This window comes from Lemur catta, chromosome 14, assembly GCF_020740605.2.
Source record: "Lemur catta isolate mLemCat1 chromosome 14, mLemCat1.pri, whole genome shotgun sequence".
Taxonomy (NCBI): domain Eukaryota; kingdom Metazoa; phylum Chordata; class Mammalia; order Primates; family Lemuridae; genus Lemur; species Lemur catta.
In genome coordinates this window covers 5,792,220-5,810,256 of record NC_059141.1, presented here as the reverse complement: position 1 = coordinate 5,810,256, position 18,037 = coordinate 5,792,220, and the positions used below count along the sequence as shown (strand labels likewise).

Sequence of the window (18,037 nt, the reverse complement as noted above, 5' to 3'; positions counted from 1 at the left end):
AGCCCAAACCCCAGGGCAGGGCAGGTGGGAGGGGGCAGAGGGCAGCCCCCATGCCCTCAGCAGCCCATGACCCACACTGGGCAAGGAGGGTGCAAGGCTGCTGTTTGCTGGAGGGCCGCCAGCCCTCTGCTCACGCTCCTGTTGGCCTAACCAGCAGGTCGCTCCAACGAGGAGGCCACAATCGGCCTGGGAGAGGGTCCCCCAGGGGCCAAAGATGATGTCTTCAGGCAGGACCCCTGGAGAGTCCCCTCTACCTGAACCTGCGGAGAGGGAAGTGAGGAAGCAGGGATTGTGTATGGAAAGTTGTGCACCCCCTCAATTCACCCTAAGATATGCTACAGCACTGCCATCCCTGCCAACAGATGAGGAAACTGAGGCACAGAGCTGCTTCCTTGGCTCTTCCCTTATGGTAACAGTGACACGGCCAAACCTCAACAGACTCCTCCCACACCCTCCTGGGGTCAGGGGGGCTGGCAGTCCTGGAGGAGTGGGCAAGACTCACTTGCCCCCTAGGCTGCCCCGCCCACAGGGTGAGGAACCCCCCAACTTGACTTTCAGGGGTGCAGGGAGGATGGTTATAGACAGACAGCATGATTATGATAAGAAATCCAAGTTATTAATTAAAAAGGAACCACTCAGGAAAATGACGCTAGATACAAGGTGGTAATCTTAGAGCCACCAGATGTGTCTGGAGAGGCTGCAAGGCCATCGTCACAAGATGTCCATACACAGCCCCCGTGCCTGGATTCGTTACCCGGGTAACAGACTCCAGGTTGCCTGGCGATTGGCTCCCTCCCCGACTTTGGCTGCTTTTCTCTCGGGTGAAACTAAACCCAGCCTTTGCCCTCCCCCTTTGGGCTGGGCACGCAGAATGCAGCTAGGGCTGGTCCAAGACACCCCCCGGCTACCTGGCTGCGCGGCCTAAGGCTCCTCTTGGCTGCAAGTCCTTTATGGCAAGGCCCATGCTGCCAGGAGGTCCACGTGCTGGGCAAGGAAGCTGCGCGGAGACGGCTGGGTGGGGGCGAGAGTCTCAGGCGTCCCGCGTGAGGTATAAGGAGCCCAGCACAGGGCCACGAGGTAACCAGCACCAAGGACGAGGGAAAAGCTTAGCTGGGACACTGCCAAGGTTTGCTCTAGCAAGAAGGGACCACCTTACATGTACTCCCTAGTCCCAGAAGTACACCAGGGAGTCAAGTTAAATCTCAACAATTTTTAATGTATTAGGATGTAATATACTAGGATGTAATACATTAGAATGTACTATACTAGGATATAATACATTAGGATGTAATATACTAGGATATAATATGTTAGGATGTAATATACTAGGATGTAACACATTACGATACCACATCACAAAGTAAGACTCACATACATTAAGATGGAACATGACCCCTTAAGGGACCATGGGAAATGCTATCAACTCAGGGGCTGGCCCCCAGGCCCGGGGCACGGGGGTGGTGTCGGTCTATGTCCTCTATAGTCGGGAATTTCCGAGAAGAAAGCCCAAGGTACAATGTTTTTAGAAAAAATGGCGTTTATGATAAAAAGCTCTGGCTCCCAAGTACTGGACATTGCTAAAGGCTTTTCTGCGCACACAAACCCCAAGACTGGCAAGAACCCTGCTATGTTGCTGCCATTCCCGCCCCTCAGACCAGGAGTTGGAGCTTAAGGTGGTTGCCTATGACAATGTGTGACCACGAGAGCTCCTCACCGTCCCCGTCCGCCTCGCAGTGAGGAAGCACTCGCTGACACGGGTCCCGGAGTCCTCTACTCACCACTCACTACCCTTTCTACGCTCTCCCAACCACGAACTCGCCCTGTCTGCTTCAGGACAACTGCAGCTGCAGCTGGGCACGCTGTGCCATGCTGTTGGTGCCTTACTGCGGAAAGCCTGCCTGGCATTAGCTGTGCAAAAAGCTCTGCCGGCTCCCCTGGTGTCCATGGCAGCTGGTTTCGGGCCCGCCCTCCACGAGGGGGCCACGCACCAGCTCGAGGCCAGTGCGACGTCCACCCTGGGCCTGGGCCTGGGCCTGCTCAGAGCTGCAGCTGCAATAAGTAATTGTGAAATCAGAGATCCTCGGTGGGAAACAAAGACAATAACAGGCCCCGACGCTGGAGTTTGTTAACAGTAACCAGTCACCCTGGGAACACCATGTCCGGAGGCCTCACAGATCCGAAGTGGGTGGGCACGCACCTCCAGGGAGGACGCAGCTCTCTGGACACCCAGCTTTGGTGTGATGCCACCAGAGCTACAAAACAGCACCAGATGCATTTTAGGGAGCTGTCTGTCCCTCAGTGGACACAGGCCACAGTCCTGGGGCTGGCCGTCCCGCTCAGGACCGCACAGGGCAAACGGGATGTGCTGCCCTTAGCAGAGTCACTGAGAAGGAACCGGCTTGATCCTGCTGCATACAGCTGCCCCGCGGGGGTTCTGAGACCCACTTTCCACTCTTCCCGGACACTGTGAGTGCAGCTGACATCCTTCCAACAGAACTAGCCATTAAAAACAAATGATGTGAATTTGTTTCTGTTGCCTGCAGCTCAAGAACCAAACTGCCCCACGGGCAGGATTTTGTTGCTTTCAGGATTTCAGGATTTTACCCCAAAGCAAAGCAGCTGCAATGATCTCTTCTGACACAGCAGGCAGAGGCCGGCTCTGGCCTCTTTTTACAATTGACTAGATTTTATCAAAGTACCCGACACCACAGCAGCCTCGACATGCCAGTGCTGGGTGAGCCAGGAGCTCCGGGTGACAGTCACATGTACAGACAGCTCCTCTTGTGCCTGGGGTCACCCCCTGTTCCTGACAGAAGCTGGCCACACACCGCAGGAAGTCCCCACGGGTGCTGCTCTCAGGCTGGGACCACCAGGGGAGAAAGGACCAGCCCAATTCAGGAAAAGCCCCCCTGCTCTGGGAACAGTGGCCTTGCAGGTGACACAGAAGGAGCCCTGTGGGCTGCAGGCAGTTGCTGGGATTCTCCAGGTGATGCCACCAGCTGTCCTGAGGAGACACAGACACACCAACCCTAGAGGTCAGGGTGGAGCGGGAAGGGGCCCATCAGACCTGCACCTGAGGCCCCTCCAGCCTGGAGCCCTCCCACCTCCAGGACAGCCCCATTCATGCCCCGCAGACCCCAGCACCCTTAGAAACGCTTTGCCTTCGCTGCAGCCTGCTTCCGGATTCAGCGGCCACTTCCTGCATCCAGCCTGACTCCACGCTCAGTGGCTGGGCTCAGTGACAATTTCTAGAAGGCCAGACAGAGCGAAATGCATCTCAGAGGCTTGGTCCGCAAACAGAACTGAGCACCACGGCTGGGCCAAGCTGGGGGGCCAGACATGACAGTGGGACACAAATGAGCCCCCGCCCCCGACATTCCACATTCAACTCGCACGTGGCTGCGTGGAGGGTCCACCGCCCTGGCACGAGGGGCTGTGGAACTCTGAGGAAGGAGGTCGGAGGCGGCTCTGTGTTGTCAAGGTACGAGATGGCTCGCTTGCTTTGCAAACATGTTTAACCACGTTATAGGAACTGTTCTCAACCGTCAGACGTGGGATCTAAACACAACAAATGCTCTGCAGTTGGCTGATCCGGAGAGTGAGCAAAGCCACAATGACCGGCCCCTGGGAGCCGGGAGCACCTTGGAGGGTGCCCAGAGCTGCAGGGAGGGCAGGCCGCCAGCTCGTCCCTTCTGCCTTTCACAGGAAAGGCCACAGGAGCCGACGCTGAACCGGTGGTTCTGGGAGCAGCTTCCAGGCAGTGATTCGGAATAAAGCTAAGTTGCTAAGTGTGGCGCTATTTTAAGGCTTAAAAAAAAAATGCAGCTGCCATTGGGAATCTTGGCTTTGTTTCTACGCTGCTATCCGCCTTCCCATTTGGCAAATGTGCTTTCCCCGAGTGTTGCTGGGAGGCTCTCCCAGAGCTGCACCCACTTCCCCGCCCAGCTTCGCAGAGGTGGGAAGTGACCAGCGTCCCCTTCCCTGTCACGCCTCTCAGCAGTCGTTCCGTTTTGAAATCTCACTCATGTACAGGTGTGTGCTCCCCCCGAGTGGAGAACCCAATTCTTCTCAGCTTCCCTCTCCTTTCAAGTCTTTGCCTGACACCCCTGATGGGATAGTTTTCCTTCTTCCTACCTCACAACGGAAACACACCAACCACTCTGCAACTTCTGCACTCAGGACAGACATCACCAGTTGATCCCAGCACTCTTTAAGCCAGGACTGGGGGCCTCAGAGTCCTTGCTGGCCCCAGTGCTCCAGAAAGCCACCCTGGACGGCTAGTTGAATTCTTCCTGCCACGCTTGCCCGAGCCCAAGCCCCTCTTGTAACGGACAAAGGGGCACGAAGGTCATTGTCCACACATAACAGAACAGCATGAGCACAGACAGGCAGGGACACCCCGGGGAAGGAAGCAAATGCCCACAAACCAGGAGTAGCCCACAGCGTGCAGCTGCTCGGGGACCTGCTGTGGCAGGGGTGGGGGCCTGTGACCAGGGGTCCCCCACTCCACTCTGCGGGCAGGAGGGAGGGGCAGAGTGGGGAGGGCTCTGCGGTGGGCGTCCTGGTTTGCACCCGCCCCCTCCACAGCCCAGAGCCTCAGCCGTGCCTGACTCATGGACACCCACCTCCCTGCCATCTGAGTCCCTCCCAGTGTCACTTCGCTGCTCCCCCCAAGAGGTGGAATCTGCTTCCCTCCCTGGCAAGGCCAGGAAGTGGGCTGGCCTTGTAATTCACACTGACCAAGGGCACGCGTTGACGAAGTGATGCTGCGTCACACGAAGGCTGGGCTTGCTGCGATCTGAGGCCACCGTGCTGTGAACCACCTGGGACGAAGGACCATGGGGTGAGAGGCCCCATCTGTGGCTGAGGCCACCTCAGACTGTCCAGCTGCAGCCAAGGTCAAAGCTGACAGATGCATCCAGGAAGGGCCACGCTGAGCCTCTTGACCCCAGACAGCAGACAGGACAGACAGGTGCCCGTGCTGCAGCAGTGCCCCAGCGGGGACTGGGCTGTGGGTGGCCCAGTGACCGGCCTCACGCTCACGTGCGGGCGAAAGCCCTGCTCTCCTTCACAAACGACAGGTGAGGCTGCCACGTCCCAGGGGTGGGGGCCTTTCTCCAATGCCATCAGAAGGTTTCAGGATTCTGACGAGGCCTTTTGAAACAGTGCCCCCCCCCACTTCCCCAGGTGACACCCCGCTCTCAGACCTCTGTCCTGGAACACCACTAAGTGCCAACGGCGGAGCCTGGTTTTAAGCCACTCCTCAAGTCCGGTATTTTCTGCAAAGTCAGCTGGAGGTTCAGCTATAGAAATGGCCACAGGAATACTGTGATAACTCGCTTAGCTTCCTAAATAAAACCTGTACCTCACTGAGTCTCAACCCTCCAGTGAGAGGCTGCTGGGTGGCCCCCTGGTACCAGCCGGACAAAGAGCTGCGGAACAGGAGGCTCCAGGCACCCGCCTCTCTGTCCAACCAGCCGAACGCTGCCTGGCAATGCCCGGCTCCCGGGCCCTAAAGGCCGGGGTGACCCGTTACCTGTGTGAGCAGAGACTCCGCCTACTCGCCGGGCCAGAAACATCGACAACGGGACATCACCGAACACGGCACCTCGGAAGGCATTTCCACAGCCCCGTGGCCCAGGACGCGGGGCCCTGCCTCTGTTCTGGGTAGGTACCACGCACTCTGGGCTTCCCCAAGGCCCGGCGCCCAGCGGTCGGGGATCATGGTGCTGGACAAGCCGGCAAGTGACCGGCACAAAGAGAAAACCATCCTTCCTGCACAGGCACGGTCCCTACCTTCTCTCTGAATTGCACTTTGTCACCAGGACAGCCATGGCCCAGGGGGAACAGAGGCATTGCTGGTTTTTGTATTGACAAAAAAGTCATTTTTTAAAATGACTTTTGTGTCATCAAGTAAGAAACACCACGTCTGTCCCCCAGACAGCCCTTGCTGTGCGGTCCCTGGCACCGGTCGCTTAGGAAAGTTCCCAAGTTCTAGCAATGCGCCCTGCCGCGACAGAAGAGGCTGCTGGAGAGAAATGAAATAAAGATAAGAAAGGAAAGCTCGCCGGGCTCGCTCAGCAGCCTCTCGCAGGCGGGGCGGTGGGCGGCCGCGCACACGGGCCACCCGCGGACGGCAGGCGTTTGTCCAGCCCGGCCTCCCGCCACGTGGACGTTTCGCAGCAATAACTGTCTGCGGACTTGGGTCCCTGCGCCCAGCAGAAGCGGCTTCAGCACAATGCAGGGTGACAGGGAAGAGGACCGTCAGGGCACAGCAAGACTTGGGGCCGGGGGGAAGGGACACAGGCCCGGAAGCCTCAGAGGAGTCCCTGATCGGGCAGTGAGGACAAGCCCTCTTCTCAGCGCCTGTGGCCTTCCCTTCCCGAGGACAGGAAGCAGCAGCCACCAGGAGGGCGGGTGCCCCGGGCGTCCCAAGAACCTGGTGCGGGACAAGCTTGCCGTTGCCAAGTCCCGCTGGGGCCACCACTGACTCCGTGCTGGAGCGCCGTCAGCCCTTCTGGGTCACTGCCCAAGCTGTCGGCTTGTGCTCTGGAACCAGAGGGACCCGACACCATCAGCGTCCCTGAGGGAGAACGACATGTCCTCCCGAGAGGCCCCCGAGGAGCCTGGCAGGCCCAGGCTTAATTTCCCACCATATTTCCCAGGCCAAGAGTCCATAAAAGCAACATAAGGCACTCCCTCCTTTTGAGCCACCGAGGCTGAGAGGGCAGAGGGAAGCAGCCCCCTGCTTTGAGTGAACTGTTTTTCACGGGGTCTGAAAACCCAGAAGGAAAGTGAGTCCTCGCTGTGCAGCAGGCCAGGGGCCAGGAGGGCGGCCTCGGGCCCCAGCGTGGCCAGGAAGTGACATTCCCAAGTACAACAGCTGGTAGGGTGTCCCCTCCCTTCTCTTTTCCTCTGCAACTTTGTCTTAAAATCTAGTGACAAAGAGTTCCAGGCTCAAAGCCCAGTTTATAGGAAAACACTAGAACCCATCACAAAGTCAGTCATTCTTTCATATAAAAAGCATCTAACATAAAAATACCCCGTGGGGAAATTTGTTAGGTCGAGAGGTCAGCTTTAAGCACTTCAGAGGGAGGGAGAAGGGCTGCCCTGCCCTGGGCAGTTGGTGACAACACTCAGTTTTCCAGGCAGAGCCGCCTTCAGCCAAGAAAAACCAGCACTTCCCCGCGGGCTTGGCAGCCCTTGAGAAGGGCCGGCCCGGGGAGACGTCTCCAGACAGCAGCCAGCGCTACCCAGCCAAGCCCCAAAACTGCAGAAAGAGCTTAGCAACCCCGATTAGGATGAGGCCCTGGTGAAATTTAACAAAAATGAGAAGCTGACATGCAGGAGGCTGTTACCAGCAGCTGAGGCTGCAAATGGGAAGCTACAGGCTGGGGGTGAGAGGTTAATGCCAGAAAGCAAGTTGCAAACCAGAGCTGCTGCCGCTACCTCGGCTACGCAGTCAAGGGCAGGAGAAGCTCCCCTCGGATCTCTCAGAAAAAGCTGCTTCTGAGCAAAGGGCTCGCCGGTCCACCTCATGCACAAAGTGAATCTTCTAAGTGATCCGTTTCCCTCTTTTCTTTGGCTGCCAGGAAGCTCAGAGTGGAATTTCACCTGTCCTCGTGCACTGCAAGGAATGCTGTGTTCAGGCTTCTTCACCCACCTTTACCTTCTGCACTTATCTCTCCACCTGTTTCATTTTACCCTTGTGCGTTACAGCCATTCCTGGTAGCGAGGCTTAAATCGACTTAGGGCCGAAGAGCATTTTACACTGCATTTAATCACCCAGAAGAACACTGCCCGCTCTTCACTGGAGCTAATGCCCCAACTCTCCCAGAGGCAGCAGGAGCCAGAGGAAGGGGCTTCGCTCTGCAGTCGGGGCAGCTTGGATGTGACCTTGAGGGCACCAGCTGGGGACAGGCAAGCACCGAGTTTGTGCCCATGTTGTACACTTGGCCACGCAGAAAGCTCCTAGTGTGATGTGGTCTTCAGAGCTCTGTGGGGGCAGGTGGGGACCATCACCCCAGTGCCACCATGGGAGGTGAGCCTCAGACACCCCAGGACTCCCGCCCTGGAGTCAAGCGGCTTCAACCTGGTTCCTCCTGCTTGGCTTCCAGCTCAGGCTAGCGTCTCCTTCCACAACTCTCCCTTGCTGTCATGTGCTGGTGGCTCATGATGGCACGGCCACCAAACACAGGTTTGGAGTCAGACAGGCTGGCTTCAATTCCCAACCCCGCTGTGTGACCGAGTGCAGGGGGCTAACCTCTCTGAGCCTCAGATATAAAAGGGAAAATGCCCAGAGGCTCCCTGGGAATTCAGAAGGACAGAGTCCCCTGCTCCACACAGTGGCAACTACTATTGTCTGCTGGGCTCAGCCAAGCCTCTAAATTGTCCAGGGGAGAATCTAGCAGAGGACAAGAGGTAGGTACATCATGGGTCCCCTGGGGCCAGGTGCCCCCATCAGCCCCATGGAGACACCGTTTCCATATTAAGCCACCATTGCAAGGACTCATTCCCCACCAGCCCCGCCAGCACCTCACACACCTGCGCCTGGAAACCGGGAGTCAGAGTCCTGCCCTTGCCCTGCCCGCGGGGCACAGCCCAGAGCTTTGTTCATTGGGTATAAACTCAGCACCAGATCCCGTCTCACGGAGCCCGCCCACGTTCCGCATCTGCAGCCCCTTCCTAGGATCAGACCCTCCAAGGCTCTCCGGAGGAACATGTTCCAGGAGTCGCCCCCCGCGCTCAGTGGGGACGGGGGTTTGCAGGTTTCATTTTATGCTCCCCGAACAGTTTGGCAGAAGTTGTTTTATGCACACGCTGCTGTTTGGCTGTATTTAACTGCAGCGTACCTTCCTGAACCTTCAGCAGCGGAGGGAGCAAGGGAAAGTGAACGCAGTCTTGGCTTTTTTTCCCTTTATGTAAAAAACAACAAGAAAGCCCTTTGTGTGCACCTGCCTCAGAGGGGAACACACCCAGCAGCATGTTTAATTACATTAGTTCCTGTATCGCTAACATGGGCTAATTAGTTATGGATTATAAGTATTTCTCTTCCATAAACTTACAAACAAATTCTCCCATGTGTCAGCAAGGAATCTGTGAACAAGCTTCTTGCCTTGTGTGCTCTTGGGGAAAATAAATTGGCTCCAAACACCTGAAACGCTCTCCTGCTAATATGCGTTGGTTTTCTCACTTGCAGGCAGGGCTGCATAAACGGAGCTACCTGGGTAGCGGGATGGACCTGGAGCCCAACCTCACACCGTACACGGCACTTAACTCAAAAATGGATCAGGACCCCAACGTTAGAGCCGAAACTGTAAAATGCTTAGAGGAAAATGTCAGAGATCTTCATGACCTCAGACTAAGCAATGGTTTCTTAGATGGTCACCACTAGCATAAACAACCAAATTAAATGAATGAAACTTCAACGTTAAAACTTTTATGCTTCAAGGACACGACCTAAAAGGTGAAGAGACAACCACAGAATGGGAAAAGTACTTACACCTCGTGTACCTGACACCAAAACACCATCGAGGACTTCCTAGGCCCCACGACCCACGGAAGGCCCCCAGCCCTGGGCCAGCTTCAAGGACCTCAATATCCCAGTGATTTCTTCTAACCCTGCTCCCACACTCCCAAAAACCTCTGAGGCAGGTTCAAGTCCTACCCTCCTTTGACAGACAAGGAAGTAGAAGCTCAGAGAACTCAACACACCGGCATGAACACACAGGCGGAACACCTCTGAGACCCATGCTCCACCACCTTATGTTCCTGGCCAGGAATATTCCTGGGGTCCCCTGGTCTTTCCAGCAGGCTGACAGGGGAAGCTGAGAAACTGCATCAGGCTTGTGAAACAAGCCACAAGGACAAAGGGTGGTGCCACGTCCAGCCTCTGTCTGAGTTTGGATGGGGTCAGGAGGACGCAACCAAGACATGAATACTTTAGGGCAGTATTTGGGAGAAGCAATTGTTCCTACTCTGTGAAAAGGGCAGAGAGAGGTGACAGCAAGGATCTGGAATGACAAGATCAATCTGGCAAGGTCCCAACGAGAGGTAGGAATTGTGGGCGCACCGTGAGTCCCGGGTTAGTCCCCCCAAGTGATTGCCAAGGGGGAGCCCTGAATGCGGGGAACCCTGAAGAGCCACGTTCGTGGCCCAGCCTGAACCGCCAATCAAGCACAAAAGCAATGCGGAGGCCGGTAGCTCTGACTGCAGTTGGACTTTTAGGTGATTTGCTGGGAAAAGCTGGGCTGCCAGCACCTTGCAACTGTTCGGCTTCTCCTTGATTTGGAAGACAGGTTCTAGCTCTTCTGGGCTGGAGGGGAGGAGAGAGTCCAGGCTACGTGGCCCTGGATGAGTCCCCTTTCTTGCTCTGTGATGCTTGAATGTTTGGACTATGTAAGTATATGTTGCTCTGTAAGAAAAGAGGTGCCACAGGGAGTCTCAAAGCAACAGCCAGGACCTTAACTGCCCTTGCACAGGACAGCTCACACACCCCAGCCTCCGTGTGCCCCATGCCGGCTGGGCAGCGCCCTCTCCGTTGGCCCCGACCACCCTGACGCATCCCTGCCAGTGCGCACACGTGCTCCTCGGGGATGCCCGTGCAGGCACAGCAGTGGCCAGCTGACCCTGGTGCCCTGGGCCCCCCGAGGGCCCCACATGTGCCCCCGTCCCAATCCTTGTCACACAGCACAGTAACTGTCCTTTCACGCATACCCTTCCAAGCCCCAGACAGGAGGGCACCTGAACACGAGGCTTGGGTCTTGCCCAGCTGTGAGCCCCAAACATTCGACCACAGGCCTGGCACACGGCAGGGGACTGGTCAGCGCTGAAGGAGTGAACATGGGACAAGCCCCCAGGCTCATGCTGTGCCTGCCTGTGGCAGCCCAGCAGGTTTCTCTGCTTCCCTTACGACTCTCTTTGGCAGATGGAAGGAAGGTCACACACAGGAAGGCCTGGGGTCATCACTCGGGTCACAGCCCCAGACCCCACCCCTCAGGCTGGCTCTGGGGGTCTCACAGAGGCCATCTTCAGCCTCTCTCCAGTCTGATGGTTTTAGGGTCAGGACCCCCAAGACCCGTGAGCCCTCCATCCTCAGCACAGATCTCCGTGCGCGGAGGGAACCTCAGGGAGCACCAAGGACACTCGAGGACTCGGAGGACTTGCTCTGCGGCATGTGGGCTGGAAGGGCGCGATCCTCTATCCCGGCTCTCCCCAGGCCAGGTCTTCGTACCTGCAGTTGCTGGGAACCGTGCCACATCCAACAAAGCCAAGTCAGTCACCAACTCTGGTGACAGATAACTGTCATAGCCACCAACCTCCCTGACAGTCCCCTGCATTAAATGAACCATGGACTCCTCCTCCCAGCTTGAGTCATCCTCGGGCAGAGGCCCCGGCAACTAGATGTGTGGGTCACATATGTGCCTCCTGAATCCAGTTGCATCAAGAAAAATGGCAGGAAGAAAATGGAAAAGGCTCAGAAGGAGAGAGCGGGGGGACTGCGTTCCTCACGCCCGCAACTGCGGGCACCGGGTCTGCTCCTCAGCAGAGCCCCCGCGGCTCCGTGCCCGGCTGCATTTCGGGAGACAAAGACATGAAAATGGCCGCAGCGCTGTTTCCGAGATGCTCCCTGCTGCACGCGGTACAGGGAGGGCTCGGGGACAGCAGGTCCCCTGGTGGTGGCTGGCTCACAGCCACCGCTGGGGGGCTCTGCGGCTCCTGCCACCACCGCCAGGCTGGCCTGCGAGCGACAGCAGCACTCGCCCCGCGGCCCCTGCCTGCCTCACCTGGTTCCCTGCCTCACCTGGTTCTGCACTGGACTCAGCAGAGAAGGACCTGCTGTTCGTATGCACAGAACTAACTGAGATGAGACAGGCAGTTCATGGACCAAAAAAGCAAACATGTTAAAACACCCAAAGCACAGGACTATAAAACTAGATACTTAAACAAAAAACCCCACAGCAACCCCACTGTAAACACTCCAACACCGACTCTCCAAAGGGGGAGAGGAGAGTCCACCTCTAGGCATGCCCTGTCCTTCCAGAGCGGGCGGAAACACTCGAGTCAGGCGAAACCAAAACGAAGATTTATTCCTGCTGGTCGTGCTGCAAACGAGCGGCACGGCTGCGTTTCCAGCTGGCCACCTGCTCAGAGGTGAGGCGGGACTGCCCGGCCCAGCCTCGGGTTTCTGGCGGTTTCCTCAAACGTAACCACGTCCTCTACAGAACATCTCGCTTTCCTCCGGCTCCAACACAGCACATCTGGCAGTGGATTCTGTGACACCTGCCACACAAAATGCCATTCATGCAGCTCCAGAGCTGCCGGGGAAGCCGAGCCCCGACCCTCTGCCCCGACAGAAGGGTGGAGGGGACGTGCCCCATGGAAGGTGCGATCGGCAGTGACAGTGCACACTGCAGCTACGGGACAGACCTTTGACACAGACATTTAGTTGCTGGCTGGCTTCCGACCGCAGACTTCCCTGGCACTGGCCGGCTGCCACACAAATGAAATTAAAATCAGTATCCCTGGGCCTGCAAAACATCGTGTTAACAATCGTACTCCCAGCAACTTATATAACACCCCTCACTCCACACCCCAGCAGCGGATGTTTTTGTTAGAAGGCAGTGTAAAATAAACAGAAATTTAAAAAAAGAAAATAAGGCGATTTTACAGGTCCCTCCTTCAGCAAAACCTTTCCACGACTTCAACGAGGAGATAATCTTTCTGTGATTATGACCAAACCCTCCTGTTACTTAGCAACACATAATTAAGGAATATGTTTTCAGATCCGCTTTGCAAGCCTGGCCATTATCAGATGAAATTACTGGAGCAACAAATGTCATCGCCATGCAAATTAGTTGGTTGCAAAGACAGAATGTTTGACTGTGAGAGCAGGCACAGGCTCTCGGAAAAATTATCTGACTTCCCTCCTGTCGCACATTGATTTAAAAAAGTCAGATAAATGATACGATCAGATTAAAAAAAATCCACAAGACAAAACCAGAATCTATAGCAAGGAAAAAAAAAAAACACAGAAAAATGCAGCCAGTTACTCGGTCTCCCTTTGGAAATAAAAAGTAAAATGCCGGGAGGTGAGTGTGTGAGGCAGTCAGACATCAGCGTCATTGTGCTGCACCAACACCACAGAGATCCTGCGGCTGCGTCCAAGGGGTCGCAAGATCTGGCTCCTAAGTCCCCATCTGTGGCTGCTTCCAGGGCATTTTTCAAAAAGGTATTTCTTATTTTTCACCCTTATAATGCTAGTTATTTAAGGAAAAAAATTTCATTTAAAAAGGATCCCATCTTCTAAATCATTTTAGGGAGGCAAGGAGGAAGAAAGGAAGTGTGTTTGAAAGGAGGAAAACTGATTTACGTTTTATAATTTCCACTCAAGATTCCGGAGCTAAAATAAAAATTCTAAAGGGCATTTCGGAAGACGTCCACCTAGAAGTTTATCCACAACGTCCAGAGGAACACACGCCGCCAATTACCTCTGGCACGTGTCTGGAAGGAAGAAAACCACCTAGCACCGTTCTCCCTTTCCTCAATTTGGAAACAAGTTCTTCCCTACGAGCAAGCGGAATTCCCAACTGTATTTTCCAATATGAGAGACTAAATCTGTTTCTGAAACAGGGAGTTCTAGGGGATTTCAACATCTTGCTTTGTTTAACCCACAAGTATGCAAACACACACATTTTCATCTCCACGGTGGTTAATCACTGCCTCCAATACCGTGTGCAGGAACCCTCAAGAGGTATGTTAGCACACCATTATGCCCTTCCAATGCACAATTTACGGTAATCTGATAAAATATTGCTGCCTTCTCCAAAGCTACCCAGTGTAAGCTAGAGAATCAACGCCACCCCGAGTGAGCTGAAGGCCGCGGTCTGTTCTGAATGACTTCTGAGTGTGTCCAGGAAACACGGTTGCATTTTACCACTACAAAGGGAAATCCACAAATCAACTGAGGCCCAGCTGGAAAACGGGAAGGCGATGCTGCCCGGTGGGTCAGCCTCCTAATGCAAATCTTTCTAACCTCAGAGAACCCATGTCAACTGGCCACAGCTCTGTGGCCTTGCTTGGTAGGGCATGTACACGTGTGCGAGCGGGCACGTGTGTCTGGTCTCTTAAGGCTGGGTCAGCTAGGCCCTGCCATCCAGTGCTCCAACCTCCCCCTCCCCCACCCCCCACCCCCGGGATCCCAGCCAGGGCAGGCGGAGAGGGCGCATTACTCGGTTCCGGTGCGAGCATGGTGGCTACGATGATGGGAGCGCCCGTCCGCCGGGCCACCTTCTGGTATGGGGAGTGAGGCGTGTGGAGGCTCTGGCTGGCCGGTGGCAGGCTGGATGGCTCCAGGGGGACACCGGGCTTCCGCAGGAGCTGGGGGCTGCCGCGAGGGCTAGGCAGCGGGGAGGCGGCCATGCTGCGCTCCCTCTTCAGCAGTTCCATGGGCACCGTGTACGCCGTGGAGTAGGCTGTTCTGGGGCCTGGGTGAAGGGGGTTCGAGGGGCCTGGGTTAGTCAAGGCCACCCCGGCCTGTGGAGAGTACGTGGGGCCCAGCCGCGCTGTCAGGGCACAAGGGGTAGGAGAGCAGTACCCAGAGTTGGAGGGGAAGTGGGGAGCTTGTGCACCCACCCCCGGGGCGGAGTAGGTGGCCGCCGTCTCCAGGAGGTGCTGGGAGGGCGCGCTGGAGGGTCGGCGAGCTACGTCTCCAGCTCGGGGGGACGCCGCCTGCAGCGGGGCCGCGGGCTGGGGCTGCAGGGCTGTGGCGCCCAGGGAAGCCAAGTCACTGTGGAGAAGCTCGCTCCGGTGGCTGAAGCTGCTGGACCTCGTCCGGGGCAGGGGGCCCACCCGGTCCTGCCTCCGCAGCTGCATCTCGGTCCTGCAGCTGCTGGCCAGGCGGCTGAGGACGCGGGCCTGGCCCAGGTTGGGCGCAACAGACTTGATGTCCGTGTCCTCCAGGGTGGCCAGGACAGCTGGGGAGTCAAAGCCTTGCTGAAGCAGAGCTGCCAGGGTGGCCTCTGCCACCCCCTCGGCCCGCAGGAAGGCCAGGAACTCAACAGACACGCTCCTCCTGCCACCAGGACCCTGGAAGGCAGACAGGTCGGCATCGTAAGTCTCGTAGGCCGCCTTCGAGTGGATGCTCTCCCGGGCAGGCCCATAGCCTGGATTCAGGGCACCTGGGGCCACGCCCGTGCTGCCCTCCGAGGCAGCAGCCGAACCTGGGTCCACCACGAGGCATGTCGGGGCCACCTGTCTGGCAGGGGCAGAATCCACTGGCCTTTCACCTATGTCGTTGTAGACCTGGTTGGTGGGGTAGGCAGGTGCCTCGGCCCCATACCTGGTGTCAGCCAGTTCTCGTCCATACCGCCCAGGAGATGGGGCCCTGCTCTGTGTCCGCTGCCCCTGAGGGATCATTTTACCTCCAGGATCCCGGTATAGGTGACCAGCGTCCTGCAGAGGAGGTACCCGGCCTTGTATCTGATCCCACGGCATTCGGTTGCCAAGTACTGCGTAGTTGGGCACCGGCCGGCTGACTCCTGGGTCCCGATAGAAGATAGGCTCTTTGGGTACCCTGGCTCCGGACGGGTCGCCGTAGTAATCCCGAGGCAGCAGGGGGCTGCGACCAGACATCACTGCCTGTCTGCTGTCGTAGAAGGTGAAGTCGGGAGTGGACCCCTTCCTTGCGGCCACCGAGTTATAAACAGCTTCCCGGTACAGGTAGGGCTCGGGGGCCCCGGGCAGGGCAGCGTCCTGCGGTCGATGGTTTGGCAGCTCACACCAAGTCCCCTCGCCTGCGCCATACGTCAGAGAGCTTCTCCTCCCCAGAGCCCGCAGGGACTCGGCGTTCTCCCAGGGGCCCTCATACCACCCGGCAGCATCCCAGCTCTGAGAACGACCGATATTTATATGCCTGCTGGGAACTGGCATTGGGGAAAAAAATGACTGCAGATGAGGCAGAGGAGAAGCCTTCTCTATAAATCTTCAATTACATCCATCAAAAACGGACCTGGCTCTGTGCTAACCCTTCCGAGACGGCAGGGACAACCAACTGGGGGTTTCCTGTTTCAAAGCATGGCCTAAATTATTAATCCTCTGAAACTTTAGTAGACAAAACGCAAGACTCACGGTAACTCTGCCTCACTCCCCAGCGGCAGCCGAGAGGTCTGCTCTTTAAGCCCAGTTCCAGAGAGCAGGCTGCACCCGGCCTGCTGGGCCCCCTTCCCGGCCGCTGTGCTCACATGGACCTGGGCTCTCTCAGCGTGCGGATTAGCAGCTAAATAAAACCCCTAAGCTTCTGTTCCATGTGACATCTCATTAGACTGATGAAGCCGGCTGCTTGCTCCATGCAGACTTCCCAACATGCAGCCGGGAATTACTGTCACACCGACGCTTTGGCTTATACCCTTTTCCTCCTCACCAGGGTACTTTTAGGATGAATACTGCCTCCCCCTCTGGAAGGGGATGCCCCCAGCCTCCCCTTCCCCCCGCCGACCGCATAAAAATAACAGAAGCAAAATAAGACTGCTTCGATGTCAATTCAATCTTAATCCACCTTGATGAAATGGTAATCCACTGCACACAGCTAAAAACAAATTAAACGTGGATAAATAAAGTCCCATGCACATTTCTAGAACCTGAACAACGGGCCAGGTCTAAAACCTGATGTTTTGACAATATTGGAATCTGCTCAGAGATGACTCTTTGGTTGCAAATCAAATGGGTTCCACTGCAAGTCCAAATGCATTCTTAAGTTATTACCATAAAACGCAAATCCTCTCATATTGCCAGGGGGAAATAAACAGGCATGTGTGATCTGGAATTTATCATTTTTAGAGTGCAACAGAGGTCACAGGAAAAGGAGGATCGGCAACTGAAACCTAACGTTAGAAAGGAAACCGGGAAGCTGCTGCGTCTGATTATCTCATCTTCCTTTAAGTATGTTCGAAAGGGAAGCACGATGCCAGCAGGCTTAGATCTTGCAGATGATTTTCCATATTCACATGGATTAAGGGGTCAGAGTCCACTAGGGACTTTAGGTGCAATAATGCAAAGAGCTGCAGTTACCGAGACAAAGGAATGCCCCAACTATTAAGACATTTCCTTAAATATGTGTTACGGTCCCAGAGAAGCAACACCCTGGACTAAGCGGTAGGTTCCTCTCCTGCAACGGTAGGATTGCCACAAAGAATTCACAATACAAATGAAAGCTGGTAATCAGGAAGCTACAAAGGCTGTGTACACGGAAAACATTTAAAAACGAGATGCTGTGTGCATTTGCAGCCATTAGCCCTAAGAGCAGTCTGCCTTCACCCACACCGCTCTCAATCTAACATGCAACAAGAATCTTCAACTAAGGAGAAAACACCAGTCATTAAAAAAAAAATTGTTTTTTAAATGTGAGAAATACTGAAGTTTTACTTTGAGGGAGGAAAGTGGCTAAAATTCCATTTCTAGGAACCAGAGCTGTCTCCCCCCACCCCCCACCCCCCACGTCCTGAACAATACATCTTAAACTCTGGGACAAGCACTGCCCAGGTAACCCCAAAAGACCACAGCAACCCCCATTTCTGCCCCAAATGCCAATAAGGCCCCAAGTTAACTGGGAAAGTACCTTGGCAGGTGGCAAAGAGACCCAAATCCAACCCCAACCCCCTACCTCCCAGGGTGCATGAAAAAGTAAAAGACATTAAGGAAAAGAAAGAAGCCACAGTACAAAATGTTTGAGTTTCCATGTATAAAAGGAGCCTGCTGTGCCGATTTCTGCAGTTCCCCTCCCAGTACGTGCGTTGCAGTTGGGAAGGGAACAGGCCCTGGCCATCACAGGACAGCATTTACACTTCTCACCAACAGCCCGGGGACAGGTTCATCAACACTGACCAGACAGCTTCTAGTCCCTTTCCATCTCGTCACCACCCTCTTCCCGTCTTGGGTTTTTCGGCCAAGAGGGCCGTTTGGACACCCTGAGGGGGTGGGGGGCGTGTAATCTGCTATTGCTGCCTGTCGACTGCAGGGACCCGAAACGTCCTTGCCCTTC

General features: G+C 55.7%; 1 protein-coding gene across 7 annotated transcripts in view; it reads right to left on the bottom strand.

Annotated features, from left to right (window-relative positions):
- The window catches only part of CTBP2 (C-terminal binding protein 2), a 147,663-nt gene that overhangs the window by 15,898 nt on the left and 113,728 nt on the right, over window positions 1-18,037 (bottom strand). Inside the window, exon 1 of one of the 7 annotated variants that reach the window (XM_045568000.1) lies at window positions 14,232-16,061. The exons of the other annotated variants lie outside the window; for them this stretch is intronic. Coding sequence (XP_045423956.1) covers window positions 14,232-15,930 — 1,699 coding nt within the window. The 5' untranslated portion in view covers window positions 15,931-16,061. Of the gene's footprint in view, window positions 1-14,231; window positions 16,062-18,037 lie in introns of those variants that run through there. 7 annotated transcript variants of the gene reach the window in all.